The sequence below is a fragment of the Falco cherrug genome, chromosome 2 (assembly GCF_023634085.1).
Source record: "Falco cherrug isolate bFalChe1 chromosome 2, bFalChe1.pri, whole genome shotgun sequence".
Lineage (NCBI taxonomy): Eukaryota > Metazoa > Chordata > Aves > Falconiformes > Falconidae > Falco > Falco cherrug.
Genome location: NC_073698.1, coordinates 66,484,333 through 66,506,755, shown reverse-complemented (window position 1 = coordinate 66,506,755; position 22,423 = coordinate 66,484,333). Strand labels below are relative to the sequence as shown.

General features: G+C 45.0%; 2 protein-coding genes across 3 annotated transcripts in view; both read left to right on the top strand.

The window, feature by feature from the left end:
- GCC2 (GRIP and coiled-coil domain containing 2) overlaps nucleotides 1-2,377 on the top strand; it is a 28,461-nt gene extending 26,084 nt beyond the window's left edge. Inside the window, exon 23 of the mRNA XM_055701599.1 lies at nucleotides 540-2,377. Within this exon, the coding sequence (XP_055557574.1) occupies nucleotides 540-610 (71 nt within the window). The 3' untranslated portion in view covers nucleotides 611-2,377. The remainder of the gene's footprint in view (nucleotides 1-539) is intronic.
- Nucleotides 2,378-8,447: 6,070 nt separating this feature from the next.
- The window catches only part of LIMS1 (LIM zinc finger domain containing 1), a 76,412-nt gene continuing 62,436 nt past the window's right edge, over nucleotides 8,448-22,423 (top strand). Inside the window, exon 1 of one of the 2 annotated variants that reach the window (XM_055702420.1) lies at nucleotides 8,448-8,609. In XM_055702420.1, the coding sequence (XP_055558395.1) occupies nucleotides 8,563-8,609 (47 nt within the window). In that variant the 5' untranslated portion in view covers nucleotides 8,448-8,562. Of the gene's footprint in view, nucleotides 8,610-14,056; nucleotides 14,077-22,423 lie in introns of those variants that run through there. The other variant, XM_055702422.1, reaches the window with a different exon arrangement.

Genomic DNA, 22,423 nt, shown 5'->3' with positions numbered 1-22,423 from the left:
TCCCCTTAAAAACACTTTTTGATTGTCATTTCTCAATAACAACTTGTAGCTTCTTGTACTTCATTAGCAAGTAACCTATACTTCGTTTTAAAATCAATATGAAGAGCAAGTACCATATGTATATGTAAGTACTTAAAACTTATGAACAAGATCACATGAATAAGTGAAGTGGCAAAATACTGCATTTCATGATAGGCTTTGTGTTTGGAAAGATGTGCTGTAAATTAAGTCCATAGAATTTTGATGATGTTTTGGTAGTCTAACAAACACTGATTGGATTTTTCTGAAGAAAGGTGATAGATGGCCTCTTCAAAACATCCTTAAGTACCCCCGAAGTAAAGTCAATTTGGTGATAAAATCCATGAACATTTCTATGGCAGCCCAAGAGTAAGCGTTGAATGTTACCTCCTCAACAAGTTTACGATGGCAACATTTGAAAAAGAGCAGAGGCAAAGGGCGAAAAAAGGTCACATAACTAAATGACGCAATGTCTAATGTAATAACCTTAGTTTAAACTATGTTTTTTCTTCTTCCTCCAGGTGAGGAAGAGAGTTCCTCACGGCCCTCTGGGTGGGCCTCATACCTTCACAGCTGGTCGGGACTTCGATGAGACAGTGGGAACACTCAACTTCTAAACACATTCCACAGTGGCAAAAGAGAAATTTTAATGTAGAACAACAATCTGTTGGTGTTATAGCACTGAACTACAGGGTTTTATTTCTGTGTGTTATTTTCAGCTTTTGGGGCTCTTCTAAGAAAGAAGCCTGCGGTAGCTCTGAAAGACTGTTGTATATTATGCTCTGACAGCAGTTCAACTATTTCTCTTGTAAATGTTAAAGCTGATGATCAATAGTATAATGAGAAATGACAAATTAATTGCAAATTGCTTGGAAACATAATTTGACGAACCTGTCTGTGATGGCGCTTTTGAATAACTGGAATAACTAGACTTTAGACTTAAAGCATTTTAAAGTGTTTACAGTTTCTTTAACGTATTTTTTTCAGCTCGCTCATCTGTATTGTTAGTGTTATTCTCTGCATGTTGAAGAAATTAAAATTATTTCCTCTCTGCTGATGCTTACAAAATGTAAGATCATTGGGAAACAGAAATGGCATTTTCTGCTTTGACTTGACTAAATTTTTAGTCTTCGTTATATTTATTTCTTTCTGCAAAAGCTGGATTGAAAATATGAAGGCAGCGGTCCACAAAGTATAGATGGTGCCTAAAACTGTATGAAACGCGATGCTTGGCACATGTAGAGTATGGTACTGTTGTAAAGATTAATGGCATCTATGGAAGTCTTGGGATAGTACTCCAAGAATCGGAGGTCATAAGTGAGCTGAAGCTTTGGGAGAAAGGGCCGAAGCTATGGCTTTTTAACCTGAGGCTGGAAGTTTGTGTTCAAGACCAGGAAGGAAAGTTTCATTACTGTAGTGATGTCTGTACTTAGTAGAAGCAGTCTTTTCGTCTGACTTAGTCATATTGAAGACACTAAAGGAAGAATCTGAGTCCATAGGTCAAACTCCTAAAAATAACTTCTGAGAGAAAAGGACGGAGCTTTTGTCAGTAGATGCATCTTTTAAATATTCTAAAGACTGAAGCTGTTATACCCTTCTCTCTCTTCTCTGTGTTTGCACACATCATTTGCACAAATCTTTTGCACAGATGAGATAATCTGTGTTCCAGGTTATTCAACAGAAATTTATATTTCTTGAAGAAAAAGAAACAATCTGCCATAGAATTACTACTTCTGTTACCAGCACAGCATGTTTGTTTAGCTTCAGTCTTGTTTTCCCCTTTATCCACCTTGCTGCATTTCACCATTTCACCATCTTAATTTTTTTGAAAGTAATTAAAATACATACACATGTGTTTAAACCCTGCTTAACCTTTCAGCCAGGGTCTTTCCATCCCTTTCACTCATATTTTCATGCTGTCTGTGCTGTTTTACAGAGAAACATGCCCTGGTATACATACCAATACTAAACAATATTCTTCCTTTCCTATCTATCTTTAGGTGAAGTTGTGGAGGTATACTTCAAAATTCTCCTTAGTGTGTACTAAGTGGCTTTGAAGGCAGCTTAACCACCAGTGCTTCATTTGGCTTATGTTATGCCTTGGCTTCACCCAGTGCACAATTACTTCCTCAACCAACTGCTAGTTCTACTATTACTGGTACTGTGAAAATACCTCCCTTAGGAGCCTTGCAAAGAGTAGCTACCACCCACAAGCTGAGAAACCAAATGTATGAAGAGGTAAAAGTATATTTGTTGTAGTAATTTCAGAATTGCTAGTCTGAATAGATGTTTTGGTTGGAAATATCTTTGATGGCCTTTTCGTGTGGCCATCAGTTCAATAAAATTCAACTTTACCCAACAGAGTGCCTTTCTTTTTTCCTTGAATCTCTGTTTCTACTTGAGAAAATGCTGGTCAGGTGCAAGGTAGAAAACAAGGGGATGCTTACAGTAGCATTAAAGAGAAGATTTTGTGCATCTGGTTTAGTAGCTACTGTCTTTTCTTTGGGATACAGTAACAGTGTTGGATACTTCTGGATGAATGGAAAAGAAATCTGTTATGTGGGTTTTTTCAATATTTTTTTTTAAGGGTTCATTTAAAGTACTTTGTTAATAAATTGTCACCAACAATCTGACAGTATCTGACGTGGAGAAGAGGGATGCAGAAGGTATTAATGTGCTTGTTGGAAGGATTGCACTTAGTATTTTAACTTTAAATATTAGACACTTTATAAATCAGCACTCCTTCCTAATGTCAGCCTTAAAGTGGACTTAACGACCTCTTCCCTACTTCCCTGTGATAATTTTTTCTGTATCTGCGGTTGTCCTAGTTCAAAGATAGATGCTCTGTGGATGAAGAGGTGAGGTGGTTGGTTGGATTGAAGTGAGAGCTTGGTGTGTTTATCTTCTTGCCATCCATTTTATGTTAGGCTATGTTTATTATACAAACATGGGGTCAGAGAGGGGATCATAAAGAGTGAAAAGAAGTTGACATAACAAATGGATGTAAGACAGTCAAATAAGAAAGCCTGATAATTATAAGTTGACTTCCAACAGCTTTCATATAAATGTATATATGCTTAGTGGAAGAGAAATAACAATCTGATTACTTTTCAAACTGAATTTGATCTAAAATTTATCATACTGTCTTGCAAGGATGAGAAGGTGTGTGTTAGGATCAAGAGCTTTCTTCCTGTCCCGTGTACCTCAGGCTCATCCTGAAAATCAAGGCTGGATTGAATAACGAAGACTAAAGATAGTAAAATGGAAAAATGCACATCAGTTATTGCTCCAGCAATTCAATCCACTTTTGTATTAGTAAATAATTTATTCTTTTTGCTGGCAGCTGACTGCCTGTAGGCGTCTTAAGACTCCAAGGTAAAGGTAATCAGTGTAAAAAGAAATGTGCTATTTTGGGCATGGGCACAGTCCCAGTCCTCTTATGATGACCTTTGAAAGTGTTTTAAATTGATAAACTAGACTATGGGTAGCAGCTGTACACGAGTATAGGATTTGAGGGAGGGTTATCGTTCTATTGCTTGAAAATCAAAGCTTGTTCTGAGAACTTTCAGACCATTTCTGGAGCAGAGGTACCTATTTGTTCTTGGAACTCTTGCAAAGAGTTTAACATAGGAAAATGGCTTACAGTATTTTGGGTTGGAACTTGGTGTCATCCCCCACCCCACCCCCCATCCTTTAGCCATCCCAAGATATTTGACTTCTGTGCTGCTTGACTTGAGCTACATTTCCTCTGTTTGGAGTACCTCTGAACACTGGCAGTAGCAAAACCATCCAAACAACTTTACAAAATAATAAACAGGTATTATAACTAGTTGCATCAAGTTGTTGTCATCAAGCAATGACTTTTTTTTTTAACCAATGGTGATACTGCTGATCTTGCAATATCTAGAAATGCTTGTGCTAAAATATGGTCCATATGTGGTAGAGAAGAATGGATTTGTCAGCAGGATTTGCCATCAGATTTCTTCCCTACCTTCTGCAGTTGAACAGTGATGACTGAAAAACTATTTCTGATGGGTAGGTTAGGCATTTGGAGTGGCTCAGGGAGAAGCTTATTTTTTTATGATAGGTGGAGCATAATCAGAATAGCCTGATAAACAGAAAGGATAACTGTATATTAACTCTTTTCATAGCTTAATCTATTGATGTAGACTAAGCTTTCAGTCTGAATAGAGACCCTGAGCTTTTTTTAAAGTATCCCACTAAATGTTGCTGTGGACAAATTTCCATATTATGCAAGTGGCATACAAGCCTCAAAAACATGAGAGCAATACCATGATTTCCAAAAGTCATCAAGTTACTTTTTAAAGTACCTGTTTTGTGGTGCTGCCATAAGCTTTTTCTTTAGCTCTTGGTCTGTCTGTCCAATTACTGACCTTGTCATGGAAGCAGAAATTTGTACAGCTAAATATGGAATTTTTATGATCAGTTTTGCAGGGGTTTGAGACTGATCTATAAAAGCCACCTCCCTGTTATTGCACAATCTCCTTCCATCTTCCAAGAATAGGTGAAACCAAATATACTAAGCATGTCTAAAATGCATGAAGCAGAAATTTGCCTTTGCTTTTATAAGGATGTCAGAATAATCACTACAGTAAGTTTTAGCGTTCTGAGTAAACTACATACTATTTTTATGTATTTTTATGGCAATCAAATGGTGATAAAAGATTATTTTTGCAATTGAGTTGTGAAGTTATTAATGCAGAGCAAGAATGTGAAATAATTGGTGAATTCATAGATTCATTTTTGCTAGAAATGGTTAAGCTGGACACCTTGTGTTCAAAAATCATTCATACTTAAATCGTCAAAGTTCCCTTTGCTGTGCTTTAATTTTATAGCTTTGGAGGTACAAGATGAAGAACATGAACACAGTTTAAAGCTGAAATCCAGTGATTATATTAAGGTAAACAACCATGGGATTGCTGTGTTAACAGGCACAGGAGTCAATGACAACATAAGGAAGAATATACCATCTGCGGTTGCATGAAGTTCTGGGAGAAAGCAAAAGCTAGAGCAAATACTTGTAAATTACTTACTGAAGTCTCTTCACACGACTATGGGAAAATTTTACAACTTTTTTTGAAATTAGAACTTCATGTACAAATGCTGAAATTTGTGATCAGAGACAGGCAGTCAAATTCTTTCAACAAGTAGCTGCCTTCTCATCTGTCTCCCCAATAACCCTTTCTACCTACAATAATGGTATTGTTTGGTGTCAGCAAAGCTGATAATATGTATAGATCTGAACAGGTAAATATTCTGTCCTGTCACTTCTGCCACTGCCAGCCACGGTACATTATGTTGGCATTTCAGCAGTGGTGGAAGACTTAAAGTGCTCTGGAAACAGAATATCAAAAACATATGTCTACCTAAAACTGGTTTTCACGCTAATCTAGCAGTGGGGGGAGATTACATTTGTGATTAATACGCTGGTCTGGAGACGTGGAGTCCAAGGTCCCGGTCTTGCCACATGCTTCCTTTGTGAATTTAATTTCAATTTCTCTGTTTCTGTTTCCTCACTTGTTTGCTGAGGATAATGGCACTTCTCCTCCTGATGCCAAGTGCATTAGCAGTAGGATGTTTAACTTTGTGATGGTTTTGTAAAGATGAATAAGTAGGCAGATTACCATATTTTTTAAAAACTGCATAAGAAGAAAATGGTTGTAGCTTGTCATTATACTGGACTGGAAGGCATGACCTTTTTTCTTCTAAGTTTGCAGTGTGTGTTTGTGCCTCCTGTTATAAATTATTTGCCTAAGTATTCTGGGCTGAATTTTACAAGTTTATTAGAATGTCAGCATGCTCTAATACTATGTAATGGGGAATTATTAACAATTAAGAATGATTACAGCAAGACACAGCAAAAATTTAAATCAGACCCCAAAGCTAAGGCACAAACTTGCTACAAAGCGCAGAGCCTAGGGAGGCAAAATGTGAAACTGAATTCCTGGCTTGGTACAGCATTTGCGAAAGCTGCGAGGACTTAGCATTTGGCATAAGTACATGTTTGGGGGAGGCTCTCCCACTCTGTATGAATGCCTTTGCTACTTTTGAGATTATATTGCTAGCGAACTAGGCTCTAGGGATGTTGTCCTTAAAAGCATGGGAAAACTGCACATGGTGCAATTCACTTGCCATTAAATCTATTAATGTGCTCTCTAAAGGAAGGACCCTAACGGCTGCTCTTGCTGGCTGGTGCCACCTGTTAATTATTTCCAGAATTTACTGGTTGTTTGGAGTTTGCTGCCCTGGTAGCTGCATGTCTGCCCAGCCACCTCCCCCTGTTTCAGGCTATGCTGGCGGGAAGTGCTGCGCTTCATCTGGGGCTTAGCAGGCAGGGACAACTGCCTTGTATGGCTCCCCAGGAGGATGCAACGGGAGAGGCCCTGAAATCCTTGCAGACAAACTGAGGTTAATTGAAGACATTCATGAAGCTGCCTACAAGTAATGGCAGACTGCCCAAAGTTGATTAGAAAAAAACAAAAGACTACTATTACCTTCAACTGGCACAGAATGAGTACTTAGATGATACAAGGAAGCTCTGCTGACAGACGCATTAAAATGAGTGGATATTTTGGTTTTGGGGTGGGGGTTTGGGGTTTTTTGGGGTAGGGGTGGTGTGGTCCTGTTTTGGTCGTTTTAACAGTATCACAGGATTGCTGAGGTTGGCAGGCATCTCTGGAGGTCACTTGTCCAACCTCACAGCTCAAGCGGGCCCACTGAGAGCAAGTTGCCCAGGACCATGTCCAAACTGCTTTTCAGTATCTCCAAGGACAGAGACTCCACAACCTCCCTGGGCAACCTGTGCCAGCGCTGGGTCACCCTCACAGTGAAAGTGTTTCCTGATGTTCAGAGGGAGGCTCCTGTGTTTCAGTTTATTCCCACCATCTCTGGTCCTGTCACTCGGCACCACTGAAAAGCGCCTGGCTTCATCCTCTTTGCACCCTCCCTTTTCAGGTATTTCTGAAAATCAGTAAGATCCCCCATGTTGCACAGTCCCAGCTCTCTCAGCCTGTCCTCATAGAAGAGATGCTCCAGTCCCCTAACCATATTTGTGGCCCTTTGTTAGGACTGTCCAGTATGGCCATGTGTCTCCTACTGGGGACCCAGCCCTCTGGTGTGGCCTCACCAGTGCTGAGTAGAAGGGAAGGATCACCTCCCCCTCTTCTGGCTTACCATCCCCTGTTTTTCAAGCATATACTTTATTTCCCTCGTTGTGCAGAAATGTATTCCCTGTGATGCTAAAATGTTGTTCCTAAACTTGGCAAGCAAAACTGAAGTCTGCCAAGGAGCAAGCAAGCAAACAAACAAAAATCCAGCAGGCAGGATGGTGTTTCTTTGTTTGTAGAGTTGTAGTTCCTTCTAGAGCTATGCTGGTAGCACAGTCATCAAGTGTCTTTTGTGATTTACAGCCCTGAGAATTTACATTCTTTTCCTGGTCTTAATGGATACTGAGGTAGCTGTACGCCATGTACATGTATTTCAAATTACTCTTTCTGATGCATGTTCGCTTGTACCTGCCTATGCTGGTTTTTCCTGGGTTTAACATATTCCCTGAGCATGCCATCTTCTTGGAGCCATAGAGACTTCCTTAATCCTGGCAGTCAAACATTTGCATTTCTCTTTTTCACCACGCCGCTCCCTTGTTCTGTTATTAAGGATGGCAATGGGGTAGTGACACGGGGTAGCTTAACAATCCTGCCTGTTCTGTAATGCTGTTTTGGTTTGCCCGTGTGTTTCCGAAGCTTGCATGGTTTTGCTTCTCCCCCAGTGAAGCGGGGCCTCTGCCCTCCGTTTTGGCAGCACTAGTGTCGAAGGTTACTTATTTGTATTTACTTTCTAAAAAAGGCAGCTGAACCTGGGCAAGGGGCTGGCCTTTTCCCACACAACTGCTTGTCGGTGCCGTTACATTATTAAATAACGTCGATTAAAGCTGGAATCGTGGTCCAGCAAACACTCACCTGAACGTATTTGGCACCTTAAGGCGAGGCGACAGCTCTCTTGAGAGAAACACCACCGTTCTGCGCAACCACGTGTCAGAAATAGTAAAAATACTTGGAATTGTTTTGACAGGAGTTTTCTGTTCTGGAAGGAAACCAGCACCGGACGCCCGACCGGCAGCTGCTTCAGGTGAGGCGGCGGGGCGCTGCAGCCCGGCCCCCGCGCGGTGCCTCGGAGTGCCGGTACGGGGCGGGGGTCACCCGGTGCCACGGGCTCGGCCCGACTGACCGCCCCCGGCCCGCCGGGACGCGGCTGCGGCCAGCAGCGCGACCCGGCGCCCGGCGGCGGCTGCGCTCCCCTCACCGGCTGGGGGAGCGGTGGGCGCCGCTCCCGCCCGTCCGCGCGGCCCGGGGCGGGGCCTGCCCGCGGCACACGGCAGCGGCAGCAGCGCGGGCGGAGCGCGCCCCCCGGCGGCGGCGGCGGGCGGGTGCGGGCGGTGCTGCCGCCCAGCGCCATTACCGCCGCCCGGCGTGGCTCCTCCCGGCGGCGGCGGGCGCTCCGCGGGAGCAGAAGCGCCCCGGCGGGATGCTGGGGGTGGCGGCGGCGGCGGCGGGGGGGATGACCTGTAACAGGTAGGAGAGGCGCGGGGGCCGCCCGCCCGCCCCGTCCCGTCCCGCCTCCCGCGGCGGGCGGCTGCCGAGGGCGGCGCTTTGTCTCGGCGCGGCGCGGCCGGGCCGCTGTCACCGGCCGCTGCCCGCTTGTTTGACCCCCCCCCCTCCTCACCCCGGTGCCCCGGGGAAGGCGCATCCCCTGTCCCGCCGCGCCCGCGCCTTGCGGGGCATGGGGGGCGGCGGCCCCGTGCTCTGGCGGGGGGGAAGCGCTGGGGTGGCCCGTCGGGCGAGCTGGTGCAGGGCCGGGGTCCCGCCGGGGGCTGGGGGTGCAGCCCTGCAGGTGCGCTGCCTCCGCGCCCCGTGGAGTTCTCATTTCGCGGGGGGAACGTTCCCCTTCCCTCCGGCAGCACCGCGGCGGGCGGCAGCGACGGGCACGGCGGGGGTCCCTTCGCTCCTGCATCGCCCCGTCGGGGTCACGCTCCCGGACGGAGCGGGTTGGGGGGGGGGATGGGGGTGCTGGCGCGGCCCCGCTGCAGAGAACTGGGGCTGGTACCCAAAGCTCACGTGTAACGCGCTTGGGACGGGGCGTGAGCACGGGTCGGTGCCCTCTGCCTGAAAAGGCGCCTTGCCCTGCGGGAGGTGGTTGTTTTAAAAGGCTGGTGCGAAATCACCTCGGGGTTTATGTGGCGAGATCCGTGTAGCGTTGTGCGTATCCCGTAACTACTGAGTCGTTTTCGGGAAAGGTTAATGGGGAAGGGTTTCGGAAAGCAAAGGCTGTTCTGATCGCCTGCTGTTTCGAAGCCTCACCCGTTGTGGTAGCGTCTTGGGAAGCAACGTCCCTAATTCAAGCATTTGGCAAGTGTTGCGCTAATGCGGAAACCAGAGGTGGAGGAGGGTGAAAGAGCGATTTTGTAGCTGGCTCAGGCTGCAGGGTGAGGACGGCTACTGGCGCACAGACTTTAGCCTGGCGAAAGACCGCCTTATCTTTCCCACACCTGATCTCCACTGTGAACTCCTCCAGCTCCGCACCACGCCTTTGGAGGAAACCTGTGGCAGCGGTGAAGCCAAGCTGAGCTGGGTCCGCCATGGTGGCACACAGTGCGGTGGGACGGGACAGGCTGCTGAGCTGGCTCCGCTCCCGGGGTCAGCGCCCCAGTGCCCTGGGCAAAGGCAGGGGAGGCAGCAGGATCTCACCAGCCTTGCCCAGCTTTAGTCCTAGCTGCCGTGCAGCCACATGCTGAGAAAAAGATGATAGCGTGGTTCAGATGTTCATCAGTATTAAGACAGCTGTTTTTTCTTCAGTCGTTCCAAAAGCCACTTGGTTTCTTAGTGGGTGATGGGTGCTTCCAGGCCGGGCTTCTTTCTGTGTTTCCAAAAGTGGCCAGGTTGCCGGTGTATGTGCCCTGAGCATCAGTTTCTTGTGACTGTGAGGATCTGCGTGTCATCCAGCCCGCACAGGTGCTTCAGCTCGGGTGTGGAGCTCACCTCTCCGGGTAAATAGAGCAATTACACGTTTGGCATCTGTTCTGCTGAAGTTGTTGGGGAGCAGGCCAGCTGCCCTGCTGGTACACGCTTCCCAGGATATGAACTAGGCTACACCCCTGGCATGGTGAGAAATTTTGGGACGAAGTCAGGCGAGAGCCAATGCTTGCACAAACTTGCTGAGATGAAGCAGCAGAGTGCTCTGGTGGGAGCAGCCCACCTCCCTCAGCACTGTCTTGGGGGGGAGCTTCTTCAGCGCAAAACGCAGGCGGTGCATCCCACAGCGGGCAGGCGGGTGGGCGGCACATCCAGCGGCAGAGCGCCTATCCTGGGGTACGGCCGGTGACTTGAGCATCCTTCCCTGCCAGCGGGGACGATCCGTGCTCCCTCCTGGCCGAGCAAATCCTCCCATGGCTGAGAGTCAGCCTGGAGTCCCACTGCTGCTGACGTGCTCTGGATATGAACTGCTTGCCCAGCAAGGGCTGGATGTGGAGCCCCTTGCCTAAGTTGGCTGGCCCCCTCTGTTCATCTTTTCTCACCACTTTTTTGGGGTGAATCGTCCTGTCAAGGACTGTGCTGTGCTGTGGCTGAGGAGCTGAAGGTGCTGTGCAGTTGATTCTTGCAGAAGCGTGGCTCAAGGGAGCAGAGGGAGTTGCTGGCCAGGGCAGGGAGTGTGGCTCCCCTGGCAGGGTGGCAAGGTGGGTAGAGGCTGCAGGGGTCAGCTCCTTTGGGGGAGGTGGTTACAAGACTTCTGGCTGAAGGGGTTTTCTTTGGGTGATTCCAGTCTGTTGAGGTCAAAATAAAGCAAAAGGGCAAGGTTTGTGTAAGATACATTTTGATTTAGTAAAATGCAAGGAGAGGAAATTAAAAAAGTTGGTTCATTTTCTTATTTTGATTCTTTGGGGGAAAAAACCATTGAAAATGCAAATGTTTCATTCAAAATCACATTTTAACAAAATATAAGGTGATCTCAAAGGCTTCCACAGGCTGAAACTCCTCAGAAGTTTTGGATCTTGACTTCTTGCTCTGATTTAGAGAGTTTAACCTGAGTTTTGGGGAAGAAAACAAAAAAGGAAAGAATGACTTGAGGTCTCTCTCCAGATTTGGTACACGGAAGAGCAGCAGACATCTGGTTGGCAGGTACACGCATGGGGTTTGTTTTTCTCCTAGGGAGACTTTTCTTTTTAACTCCCCCCCCCGGCCCCCCCCTCCACTTTATGGAGGCTATTTGAACTTGAGTCTCTGCTGCGGCTTTTATTTTGCAATGAAAGGAACCGGCAGGCTGGCAGTGTGACCTAAACACCCCTTACCCAAGGCACCGCCATCTCACTGGGCATCACACTGGGAGATCAGCGTGCCCTAAGGAGAGAGGTTTGGGGAGGGATGTGCAGTGTGCCCTGTAGTTGGGTTGGTGCTGGGTAGTGGTCTGTCGTTTGGGATTGCTGGCCGCGCTGTTTGGGGCTGATAGCTAGCTTGCTTTATAAATGTCCTCTGAGTTTTGTGGGCAGCTTTTCCAGCTGGTTGTGCTGAATTCATCTGGATATGTTATCGTTGGAGTAAGTTTCTTGTGCGGTTCAGAGAAAAACATGTGCTTGCAGTTCAGAACCATTATTATCTTAAGCTTTTGTAGTTTCCTAGCACAAACTAAGTTTTCCTTTGTAGCAATGATACAGGCCAGCATGCAGTAAAATACTGAACAAAGCAAGCTCCTCTTTATTCAAAGCATAGCTACATTTGAAAAACTAGCATAGACTTAGTGGATTTACAGCTCTTGTTCCTCTGTAGACTGTGAAGCTCAAAAATGTGGGCACTTTGTAGTGTTACTGGCTTTGACAGGGGACTCCATAAATAAGAAGCCAAATGTGATGCTGCAGTTCGATCTCAGTTTTAATGCAGAAGGCTTTTTCTTAGAACTGGCTCCATACAGTTACTGCAGGGGAGCCGTTAATGTCCTGCAATATACGGAGGATGGTTTGCATAGTTAACAAATTCTTTTTGAAGTCACAATAAAATATTTATTATTGAAGCACTTAAGGCAGGCTTTTCAGCTCCTGCAACTGTGGCTTTGTGCTAAGTGTGTTAGGTTGGACATCCTGATTCATCTGTGCCTTGTTTATCTCCAAAGCCCAGTTTAAAGGTTTTTCACTCTGTAACATAATGCGGTCTCTCATTACTTTTCAGCATAGGCAGGCTTTTAACTATTAGCTGTGCTAAAAGCAGCTTGATAGTTGGGGAAATTACTCACGTCAGGTCTTTCCATGATGGCAGGTGCTGATGACAAGGAAAATCAAACTGACAGTCATGTTTTGATAGCCAAAGCCTTCCCTTGCATAAGCTATCCATACCATGAATCAAGCAGCCATGTATGTGGTCCTTGTTTTAGTGATGTGTTACAGTGCACGTCACCCTCACAGCTTGCACAGAAGCACTGATGTTGGGACAGAAAGGGTGAAAGATTGGGAAGGTCCTTATTCAGTCTGACAATTGAATGTAGTAGGGGACTGTGCCCTGGAGTTAAATACTTTTCTTCAAATTAGGACACTCCTTTGCAATTACTTCAGCATTTCCTTTCCTGTGGTGTCTTTATGAAAATGCTTACTTATGTTTTTTAAGCAGATAGAAAGGAAAAAAAAAAAAAAAGAAATCAAGATACTGTCATTTCTTTGTCTGGTTTTGTGCACCCAAATAACCCTTTATGCAAAACAGTTTTATGAATTTGTCTCGGTGCCTGGAGACTGTCGGCAAGGTCTAGGGGACAGAAGCTGCTGGTGTGCCCAGTGACAAACTATTTGTGGGCAAAGTGAAACCATGTTCCTCTGCAAAAATAGCATGGTCTAGAGTATCCTAGAATGCATGAAAAATAGCGTTACAAGAGCAGCACCCAGGATGAAGTTTTATACTCTATAATTTTCATATTGTTTTTCCTTATATTTTAAATAAGTAGTCCTTGAATTCCACCTTTGATCATCCTTTTTTCATCACTTTTTAATTCATTACAAGAACCCACCAGCTACTTCTACAGAATTTGGTAAGAAGATGAGACCTAAAATCACTTGGTGTGTTTAAGGTTGTTTCAATCACTGCTTGCATTATGTAGTTTGAAGAAATCAGAACACACTGGTGGATGGGCTTTTAATTGAGTAAAAGCTAAACTGGTGGGAACAGTGGAGTTAAAACCTTGTGGTTTTTCGGTCACATCGTGGATGGGGAGTTGGTGTGGATAATCTGAGAAACGAAGGCAATGTAATGATACTACGAATGTTTCCTGGGTGGCCAGAGCAGCATGGGGAAGCTGCCATGCTCAGAGTTATAAAGGTTTTCTGTATTAATGTATTGTTTTAGTGTAGTTGGGGGCACTGGGAAAGACCACAGCAAAGCAATGCAGTAACGCCAGCAAATATTTGGGAGGCAACAACATGGCAGAGTGGCTCCTGTCCAGACCTCACACTGACGTGCAACAGCTGTGGGATTGATGTGGGGAGAGAAAACCACACAGAGAAATAGTTTCAAATCCACCCTGGGAGGGGGGAAGGGGGCCTTGGCGCTTTGCAAGGACTCTCTGCCTTGGAGATTGGCTTGGCCATCCCTGCTGGGGCTGGGTGCTGCCTGGCGGGGGCAAGGGACTGGCTGTCAAGACTCTCACCTTCTGGAGCCGCAGCATCCCCCCGTGCTCCCTCCGTGTCTCCCAGAGCCCTCCACCTCTGATTCGGGAGTGAAGAATACAGCTTGGCAGGGGCGGCAGCATGGGCTGGCAGCCGCCTCTCTCAGGGGAAGGTGGCCCCTGCAGATTCAGGGCTGAATCAGCACAGCAGCCTCTGCGTGCAAATCTGGTGAACCCTGGTCACGAGGAAGCACTTGCGCACCGGCGCGTAATACAGTTTGCAGCTTTGCAGGTGAACGCCACGCACGTCTGAGCTGTGTCGGCCGCAGGACAGACCTGTGTTCCGTGGCAGAGAGACCAACATTTGTGCTGGATTAAGTAATTCATTTTTGCCAGGAGCTGCTGGTAAGTGGGCTGAGATTCATTTGGCAGCGATCATCTCCCAGACCCAGCTCTGGCCAGTGTCACAAAGCCGGACGGACTGTCTCTGGGCCATGCCAGGGCAGCTGCTCTTCCCGCAGGCGGTGATTACAGAGACTTTTTAATTAGGCATGTGGTTGCGCTACAACTGAATGGGGTGACCTGCACACTCCTGTCCCCCCATATCTCTCATGTTAGCACTGGGGACCTGAGCCAGCTGAAAGCCCATGGTGAGAGACATTGGTAGATATCTAGGTTTAAAACTGAGTTTGTCTCAATCTGGATCAATTCCTTGATCTTGTGAGTGGTGCTGAAGTTGGGAGGGGAAGGGACGTGGGAAAGGTGGAAACACCCGTTTCGGCAGACACGTGGATTTGTGCTTGGGTCATGCAGCCATGGCCTGAAGAGAGGTGCTAAAGTTCGGGTCCTGTGAGGAGGGGCTGGGGATCTAAATAAGGAGGGAGCAGTGTGTGTCGGTGGGCTGGGCTGGGGACTGCGTGCGGCCATCCCAGGCGCAGTGTCGGGAAGCAGCACGTCCATGCTCCGCTGAACTGGATTGAGGGATCACCTGCCTGCAGGTTGTTGTATGAGGATCTCCTGGGCAATTACTTTTGCTTGCTGCTATTGAAAGCACACTTGGATATGTTCCCTCTGCAGTTTGTTGTTCCCTCCTACAGCCCTGCCTGAAGGGAAACCACCCCAGCAGTGGTTTTGTCATGGTTGTCACAAAGCTTGTTTGCAGAAATTCACCTTCAGAGGATTCAGAGGAAGGAGACCCCATGTCCCGTCCCTGTGACATGTAGGTTATGGTTAGAAGGGGCACGGAGAATAGTGACACATCGATGCCTGTTTAAATCTACGTCACATTTGTTGGCATGGTATGACTTCATGATCTCAAGGGTGCCCAGAGGCTTTCTTTACCCATTGCTTTCGGGTCCCAGAGGCACTCAACACTGTTTATACCCACTTGTACTGTCGAGAAAAAAAATGGAGCAAGAGCTGTGTCTGTGAGGTCTTGCAGGCTGAGTCCCACCATATAAGAGACACAGCTATGGGAGTGGCATGGTGCACGTGGCCACTTGTGTGTTTTGCTCAAGCACTGTACCGTGGAGATAGGCAAGCTGCTGTGGGAAAGGGGGCTTGAGGGGAGCCGTCCGTGAGCTTCACTGGGGCTGAAAGGAGAAAGGCAGGAGCCTCTCAAGTGCAACATTTCTGTAGTACTTTAAACATCCCAGAAAACAATGGGTTTTTTCTTCCTTTTGTGTTTCCTTTTGTGAGTATATGCAGTTGCAAAAGAGAGGCAATATTCTGATTATATGAAAAAGTAATCGAAGTGGATCATTTTAAAGCTGCTGCTGTTATGAAAAAGCTGACTTCCGAAATCTTTGTTGCTTCATTCATGTTTTTTTCCTTTTTGTTAGCCAGCCTCAGGAAATGAGAACATTCTTTTGGCTTTCCGTGCCTGAGTCACATCTTATATATATCTATATAAAAATATGTTCAAACATCTCCAGATGTTTTTTTCGGAGAGGTACTTGTTTTGCATTAGGGTATCTGAGCTTTAAGTGTTTGTACACAGTTGGATGTTTCCAGAGTTTCCCATACTTCTCTAGTTACAAGGATATGTATATTCCTGTCAGAAAAGCTGAGGGAGATGTCCTGATAACCTAGGGAATATACAAACAAATAAAAGTAAAGCCTTTAAAGAAAGTGAGAATTTGTTATGTTTAAAAAAAATTAAACTATCAAAGCAGTTGTTTAATGTGAGTTGCATCCAGATATGTAGCTCTTTAATGTTTGCTAAGTGTGTATTTAAAAAAAAACGTGTGAGGAGGAAAATCAGAAAATTGAAAAGGATCCCCAAGGGAAGGGAAGTAATTAAAATCTCATTATACCCATCTCTGCTGTTCAGCGCGCTGACACTGGGCTCTAGCAGTGCTGTGTGTGCACGGCGGGGTCTCCCTGCCTCCCTCTGTCCTCCCACGGGGGTCACACGGGGATCGTGAGACTTTGCTTTAAAAGGAAAAAAAAAAAAATCCCCAAAAACGTTTAGTTTGACCAAAGGCCAAATATTTAACTTTGGCGGGGGAGGTGGTGGGATTTAGGGGAATGAATACAATTTCCACCCTTGGTTGTTTAATGTAGCTGCATTGAAAATGATGGGAGATGGGGGATGGCGGGTGTCAGCGGTGACCCGTACAGGGGTGGTGGCAGGGCACAGGGGAAGATTCTCCTATGGGGCTCCATCTGCCACAGCCACAAAGCCTCCAGGTGTTCACCGCGGCTTCTCCTCCCACAGCTCCCACTGAAATGCCGTTGAGTTTATGGCTCAGATAAGAAACCTCTCACTGATTAAATATTTTGATTGCATCCTGGCCTTCCAGTTAGTTTCTTTGTTCTTTTCTCATCAGTTGGATTAAAGTGGACGTTCAAAACTCTCGCTTGTTGAAATAGTTGTATAAATATGGTCCTCAGGGTAGGTGTTACTTAGAAAAGTACTTCTTCTCTTGAAAAAAAATCTACCTCCTTTTGCCCCTTCAGCATGCTTGTTTGTCGTCGTGCATCAAAGAAGTGTGATTTCTATAACTATGTCAAAGAATAGTGACTTATTGTTAATTGTTTGAAATAATCTAAAGGCCAGTGGGGCTTATTATTTTGGCTGATTTCCTGCTCATTCAAACACTGAGGAACTGTTTCAGGTTCACATTAAAAGAAAAAAAAAAAAAAGTATAAAAGAAACCTGTAGAGCCAGGATAGTCTCTGGGGGAAACTGATGGGCTCACAGCCCTGGGATGAATCCCCCTCTGTTGAAATCTTCAGCAGTTACAGTTTTTCTTTTTTCAAAGAGACAGGCTCCCCTTCTCCCTGGGCATCCCTCTCATGTGATGTCCCCTGTGAAATAGCATCGCCTGTGAAATAGCATCGCTCAGCCCCACTCGATGCCATGCTGGGAGCTGGATGTCTTCAGGCAGTGGTACAAAGCCATCCAGTCGCCAGGCTGAGTGTAGCTTTGAGGTGTGGCTGGGGCAGCAGGGGGATGAGTTCCATAGCTTTGCAGCAAGGTGAAGCAAGGGAGGAGGGATAGAATACTGCCGATGGCTACGTGTGGTGTAAGCCCAAAGGTCAGAGTTTCCAATCTTCGTCTAAGACTGAAAATTGCCTTTTCCTTAGTCACATGCAGGATGGGAATGATTGCCCTGAGCTCTCCGGTGGGACCTGGAGAAGGGTCCAAGGTTTTCAGCGGTGCGGGTGTTCTAAGTGCCCGGCTCTGGCTGGGTGAGTACAGATCCCAGCACTGTTCTGTTCTCAAGGGAAGGCAGGATGCTCCTCGGTGTCAGCTCACATCTGAGGCAAACCTCACCCAGCAGACACTGCTCTTCAGACCATCCCTTCCCCAGCCTGCATTAAATCAGCTGCTGGACCAGGGTTTTGTTTTAAAAAATACAGAGATAATAAAGTGCTATTTTAAGTGTCACATATTAACAATGCTGCTTCATTTTGACGTGAACAAAGCTCTTTGTGCTTGCGATTGCTTAGCTGATATACTGCAAGCGGGAAATTATTTGGATTTCTTGTGTTGAATTGCATCTGAGTCACAAATGTGAAAATCAATAGTTCTATCATCACCATGCAGAGATGGGCAAACAGTACAGTTAAGAGGATCCTTGACATCACCTTTGGGAAAATTACTAGAACATGATAAAATGCCAGAGGATCCAGGAACAGTAATATTGTGTTATTGCTCAGCTTTCATGAAAAAGCTTTCTGCTCACCTTGGGCTATTTATTAATTTATAAATAGCTTTGTGAAGCTGTATTTAAAAGAGATATTCAAGGAGTTTGATGCTGTTGCGTGATCCTGATGTCTTTTCAGAGCAGTATCAGCATGGACAGATTTCCAAGGTAGGCAGAATTGTGAAATGAGTGTTTGTGTCATCTGAGGTAAAATTGGTTTAGTTGCTTTTACCCTATGTGTTTTGATAATGTGTAGCTGTGCAGTGGCTTGATTTCCATAATGGATTTTCTGTTAAGTCCATAAAGGCACAGTTAAAAATGTGCAGCAGTGTTACTTCCATGCATGTACAGAAACAAGTGCCGGAGTCCACGGAAGGGATGTGGCAGATGCTGGCTTGTAAGTCACTGTGTGCCCAGCAGAGCCACCACCACCATTGCAGCCATCACTTGGACAGTTTGGGTGGTAGCAACATGGTGTGGGGACATTTTCTAGGGAGGAAGGACTTCATCCTCCCAGAGGAGGAACCACGTCACTGAAAGCTGTCTTCTGGTGCCCCACCTCTGTAGGCATGAAGGATGTTGATGGTACAAATGTCAAGCAGAAGATTTTTCTGTCATGTGTTGAGTAATGCTCCTTGTTTGGTTTGCATTACAGATATTTATCGGTTCTCCCTGCCACAGTGGAGGGAGAATATAATAAAGAACTGCTGAGTCCAGATTTTTCTAACATATCATTAATCCCTTGCCATGAAAGTATGTGCAGAATGAGCTGGGCCTTAGTTGTAGATGAAAAGGTTTTCCATAAAACTTGGAAAAAGTAAGTTATCCACTCTGTGTTCATGGTCTAAATGATAAAGTTCTTGTAGCTGGTCTTGGGGATGCAAGGTCTACCTGAGTTAATTAGAAGGAAAAACATAACTTGTCACACTAAAAATACATTTTTCTGCATACCATGGAAATATCTAAAGTTCATGTTGATGTAAAGTTTAATAAACCAAAACTGTTTATGCCATCAATATCCAATATTTCAGATTGTAGTGCTGAATTAGTGCTGGAGTGGAAATATTGTAAGGATATTAACATAATTGCATTTGCTGAAAACTCTTCTATGTGCTTTTTTCTTTATGATATTAACAGAAATTGAGGAAGACAAGGACCTCATATTATTTGTCTCAAATATTGTTATCTTAAAGTGCACATTAAAAATTTACAGAAAGGACATACTTGCTTTTCAGAAATTCATAGACAGAGAAATGTATCTAAATAAAAATAATTGGATTAATATATTTAGTCTGAAGACAATAGAGTCCTGCTTATGCAGAGCGCTTGAATTAAATTCCTGAGTTCACTCAGGTCAAGTTATGAGTTTAAATTTACATATCCTTGGAGCCAGGAGCTAAACTGCATGGAGCTGACATGATATACGTCTACTAACAGGGCCTGGGTTCACCCTCATGTGAGGGTTAAACTGCATCTGTGCTACCACATTCTCTTTATAAGCTTTCTAACAAGATATATATTTCTCAGCATGTGAAGTATTTAAAACAACCAAGTAGGTAGGTACTACCAAGAGGTAGGAAATGTGGCAGGAGAAAATGCAGATTTTTTTTTTAAGTGATTCTGGCATAACTTATTCATTCCATAACCCTGTTCATTGTGTACAAGCAGATGTTGCAACAGGATGTTGCCTCCAAAATATTACTAGCAATTGCCTGGTCAGGTATATAAACACAGGTATTATAAACACAGGGTGCCGCTAACTGAAGCCTTTCTTCTGAAGCAAGAAATGCATCAACAAGAGTTGCTAACATTTTAAAACCTCAGTGGATGACGGTACAGCATCAGAATCACTGTGGCAAGGGGTGCTTTGTTTATGCCTACCACCTTCACAGATTATCGTTGATGGCATTTTTTCCCGTGGATGCTGGAAAGCTGCAGCTGCCCTTCGGCAGGATGGTGCTGTCCATACCCGAGGAGAAGCTGGTGGCGTGGCATGGCACAGCTGTAGGAGGTGTGCCAAGTGGCTGCTCAGTGAGCAGTAAAAGTTACAGACCTTCCTGCTGTGCCTATCCCAGTGGGCTACGTGCACTGAAATGCAAGATTCGCTCCATATAAGTAACAAAAGAGTTGAGAGAAATGGTGAGAGCATCTAGACACATCCAGACACAAAGCAGTGGTCGGCAGCCTGCATGGTGGCATGGGTGTGGGCACCCTCCTGGCAACCTTGCCAGGTGGTGATGCCACCTCTCCTGTCTATTCTCAACACCAAATTATTTTTTTTTTCTTGTATACCTTATAATTTCTTATTACCTTATAATGGCATGCTAGAAGGTTTGATTTGCTAATAGCTGAGGTGTATCTTGTTTCTTTACTTCTGCAAATACGCATTTTCTGGGCTAACAAATGTGTGCTTTTACAGAGGACGTCTTCAATGCTTCGTCAACCTGAACCACAGCAGTGACTTTCTCTTCCTCCTCAGCACTGAGGCTGCACTACAAACTGATCGCACTTTATATACATGGGGGAAAAGAGGAAACTGCAGCTGAAGTCAGGAATTGTTTGCTTATTCATTAGTTACAAAGAGCCAAACTGAGGTCATTTCTAGTTAGCTGGCCAACTTGCTACTGCTTGCTTCTCTTGAGCTGTCTCTGCAGAACCGCTGTCTGCATCACCCCTCTGGCTGTATCTTTTGGGAGGTGAGGCCAGCAACCCAGGGAAGATGAAGATTAAATTGCAGGATTTTTTTTCCAGGAATACAGGAGCGTTTTCTAAGAATACAGAAGTGTCTTCTACGGGGGAAGAAGCATGTCCATCTCTCAAAACTGGAGGAGTGTGATTCAAAAAGGGGTTTTCTGCAGGTCCATATCAAGAGGGAAATTAGATGGACCACCAGCTGCATTTAGGATTTTGTAAACAGGGCAGCTTTTGCAGAGGTATTTTGAAATGTGGGGGTAACTTCATTTTTTGCTGCTTGACAGTGATATGAAAATACCTGAGGAACAGGTTTTAGGAATATTCCCTCCTCCACCGCACCCCTTTTTATTTCTTGTTTATTTTTAATTCTAAACCCATCAGTTTTCTCTTCCCTGAGCCCTATATCTGGAAGATTTGGGGCATGCTTGTTGAGAACGGATATTAGTTTGTCCTAGTACAAAACCGTTTGTGAACGAGCCCTAAGGTTTTACTGTGACATCCCACTTGCCATTGCTGTTGTCATGTTAATAGCTTTTCAGTCACATGAGAGTTTTGTAGCCTCAGACAGGAACTAAATTTCTAATGGAGAAAATAAACTCCTCAAAAAGAAAAAGAAAGTTTTGATTAAAAACGGTTGTTCTGATTTATACCTTTGCCGGCTTCTATAATAAAGGTTGACATGATTAGCTGTCAGAAATATAGGTGATTTTCCCTTACTCAGAATCAAGTTCCTTTCAAATCTGCAGGGGTTGTATCATTAACTTCAATAAAAATAGATTAGTGGAGCTTTGTGACAATTCCTCAAGACTGCATGCTTATAAATAAAGAATTCAGCACCAGTTTAAGGCAATATTTTATTATCTCCTGCAAGTCATTAGGAACACAGAAATACCTCCAGACATATGGTTTGATCATTCATTGTTTAATGTTGTGATAACGTACAAATGCTAAATGTTAGCATGATTAACTGATTTGGTGCTTACGGATTACAGCAAGTCTTTCCCAATTCTTCTCAAAGCCAATTGAAATTCCGTTGTTCTGTTTAATGGGTCTTGGTTTGGACTCCAGGGTCCTTAAGTGGAGCATCAATGGCCCAATAAGGCAAAATAATGTGCTAATCTGTCATTTCTCATATTTCAAGAAGAGCAGCTGCTTGTTAGATAGATGGGTATGACATGCCTGCCCAGTGTCACATGCTTGTACACACAGATAAATGCCTTCGGTGAGGTTGTTCTAAGTTGGATTTTACACGGAGCGAAGTATCTTTTGTATAATTTATGTCTTGCTTGTAAGTAGCAACTGAGATTGTTTCAGCTTTTTTTTTTTTTCATATAACCCCCCCCCCGAATTTGATTAAAAAGTGATTGTTGTACTATATGATGGTATAGTTTTACTTGCAGCATTTTGTAACAGATCTTGGCAACGCCCTTTTGTTGCCATAACTGGGTTTGCATAGTTTGGCAAACAGTCATGCAAATGTAAATGTGGGAAAGAAAACTGAAGTCTGGATCCGCAGGCTACAAAAAGCGAGTCAGTGCAGGTCTGCTTGCTCAAGAGGCTGGCACTCAAATGACAGTTTGGTTCCAGTCTTATGTGGCAGTGTTAAGAACTTGTATTAACCCAGTGTGCTGCTAACTGGTGTAATTTAATTTACAGTTTTAGCCCAGTAGCCACTTGGCTGCTGACCTGCACAGCGTTCTTTGGGCTTCAGCGCAAATAAAATGGTTACAGATGAGTAAGCAAGAAGGAGGTGCCTTTTCATGGGAGCCTTCGTGGATCCTTGTATAATTTCTGGGGAGTGAATTTTACAGTGAGTGTTGCGTCATGAAAGGGAGCAGAGGTCTGGGTTGACAGTGGAGTTACTACTGCAAGTGGGTGAGAGTAGGGTGGGATTGGTGTCCCAT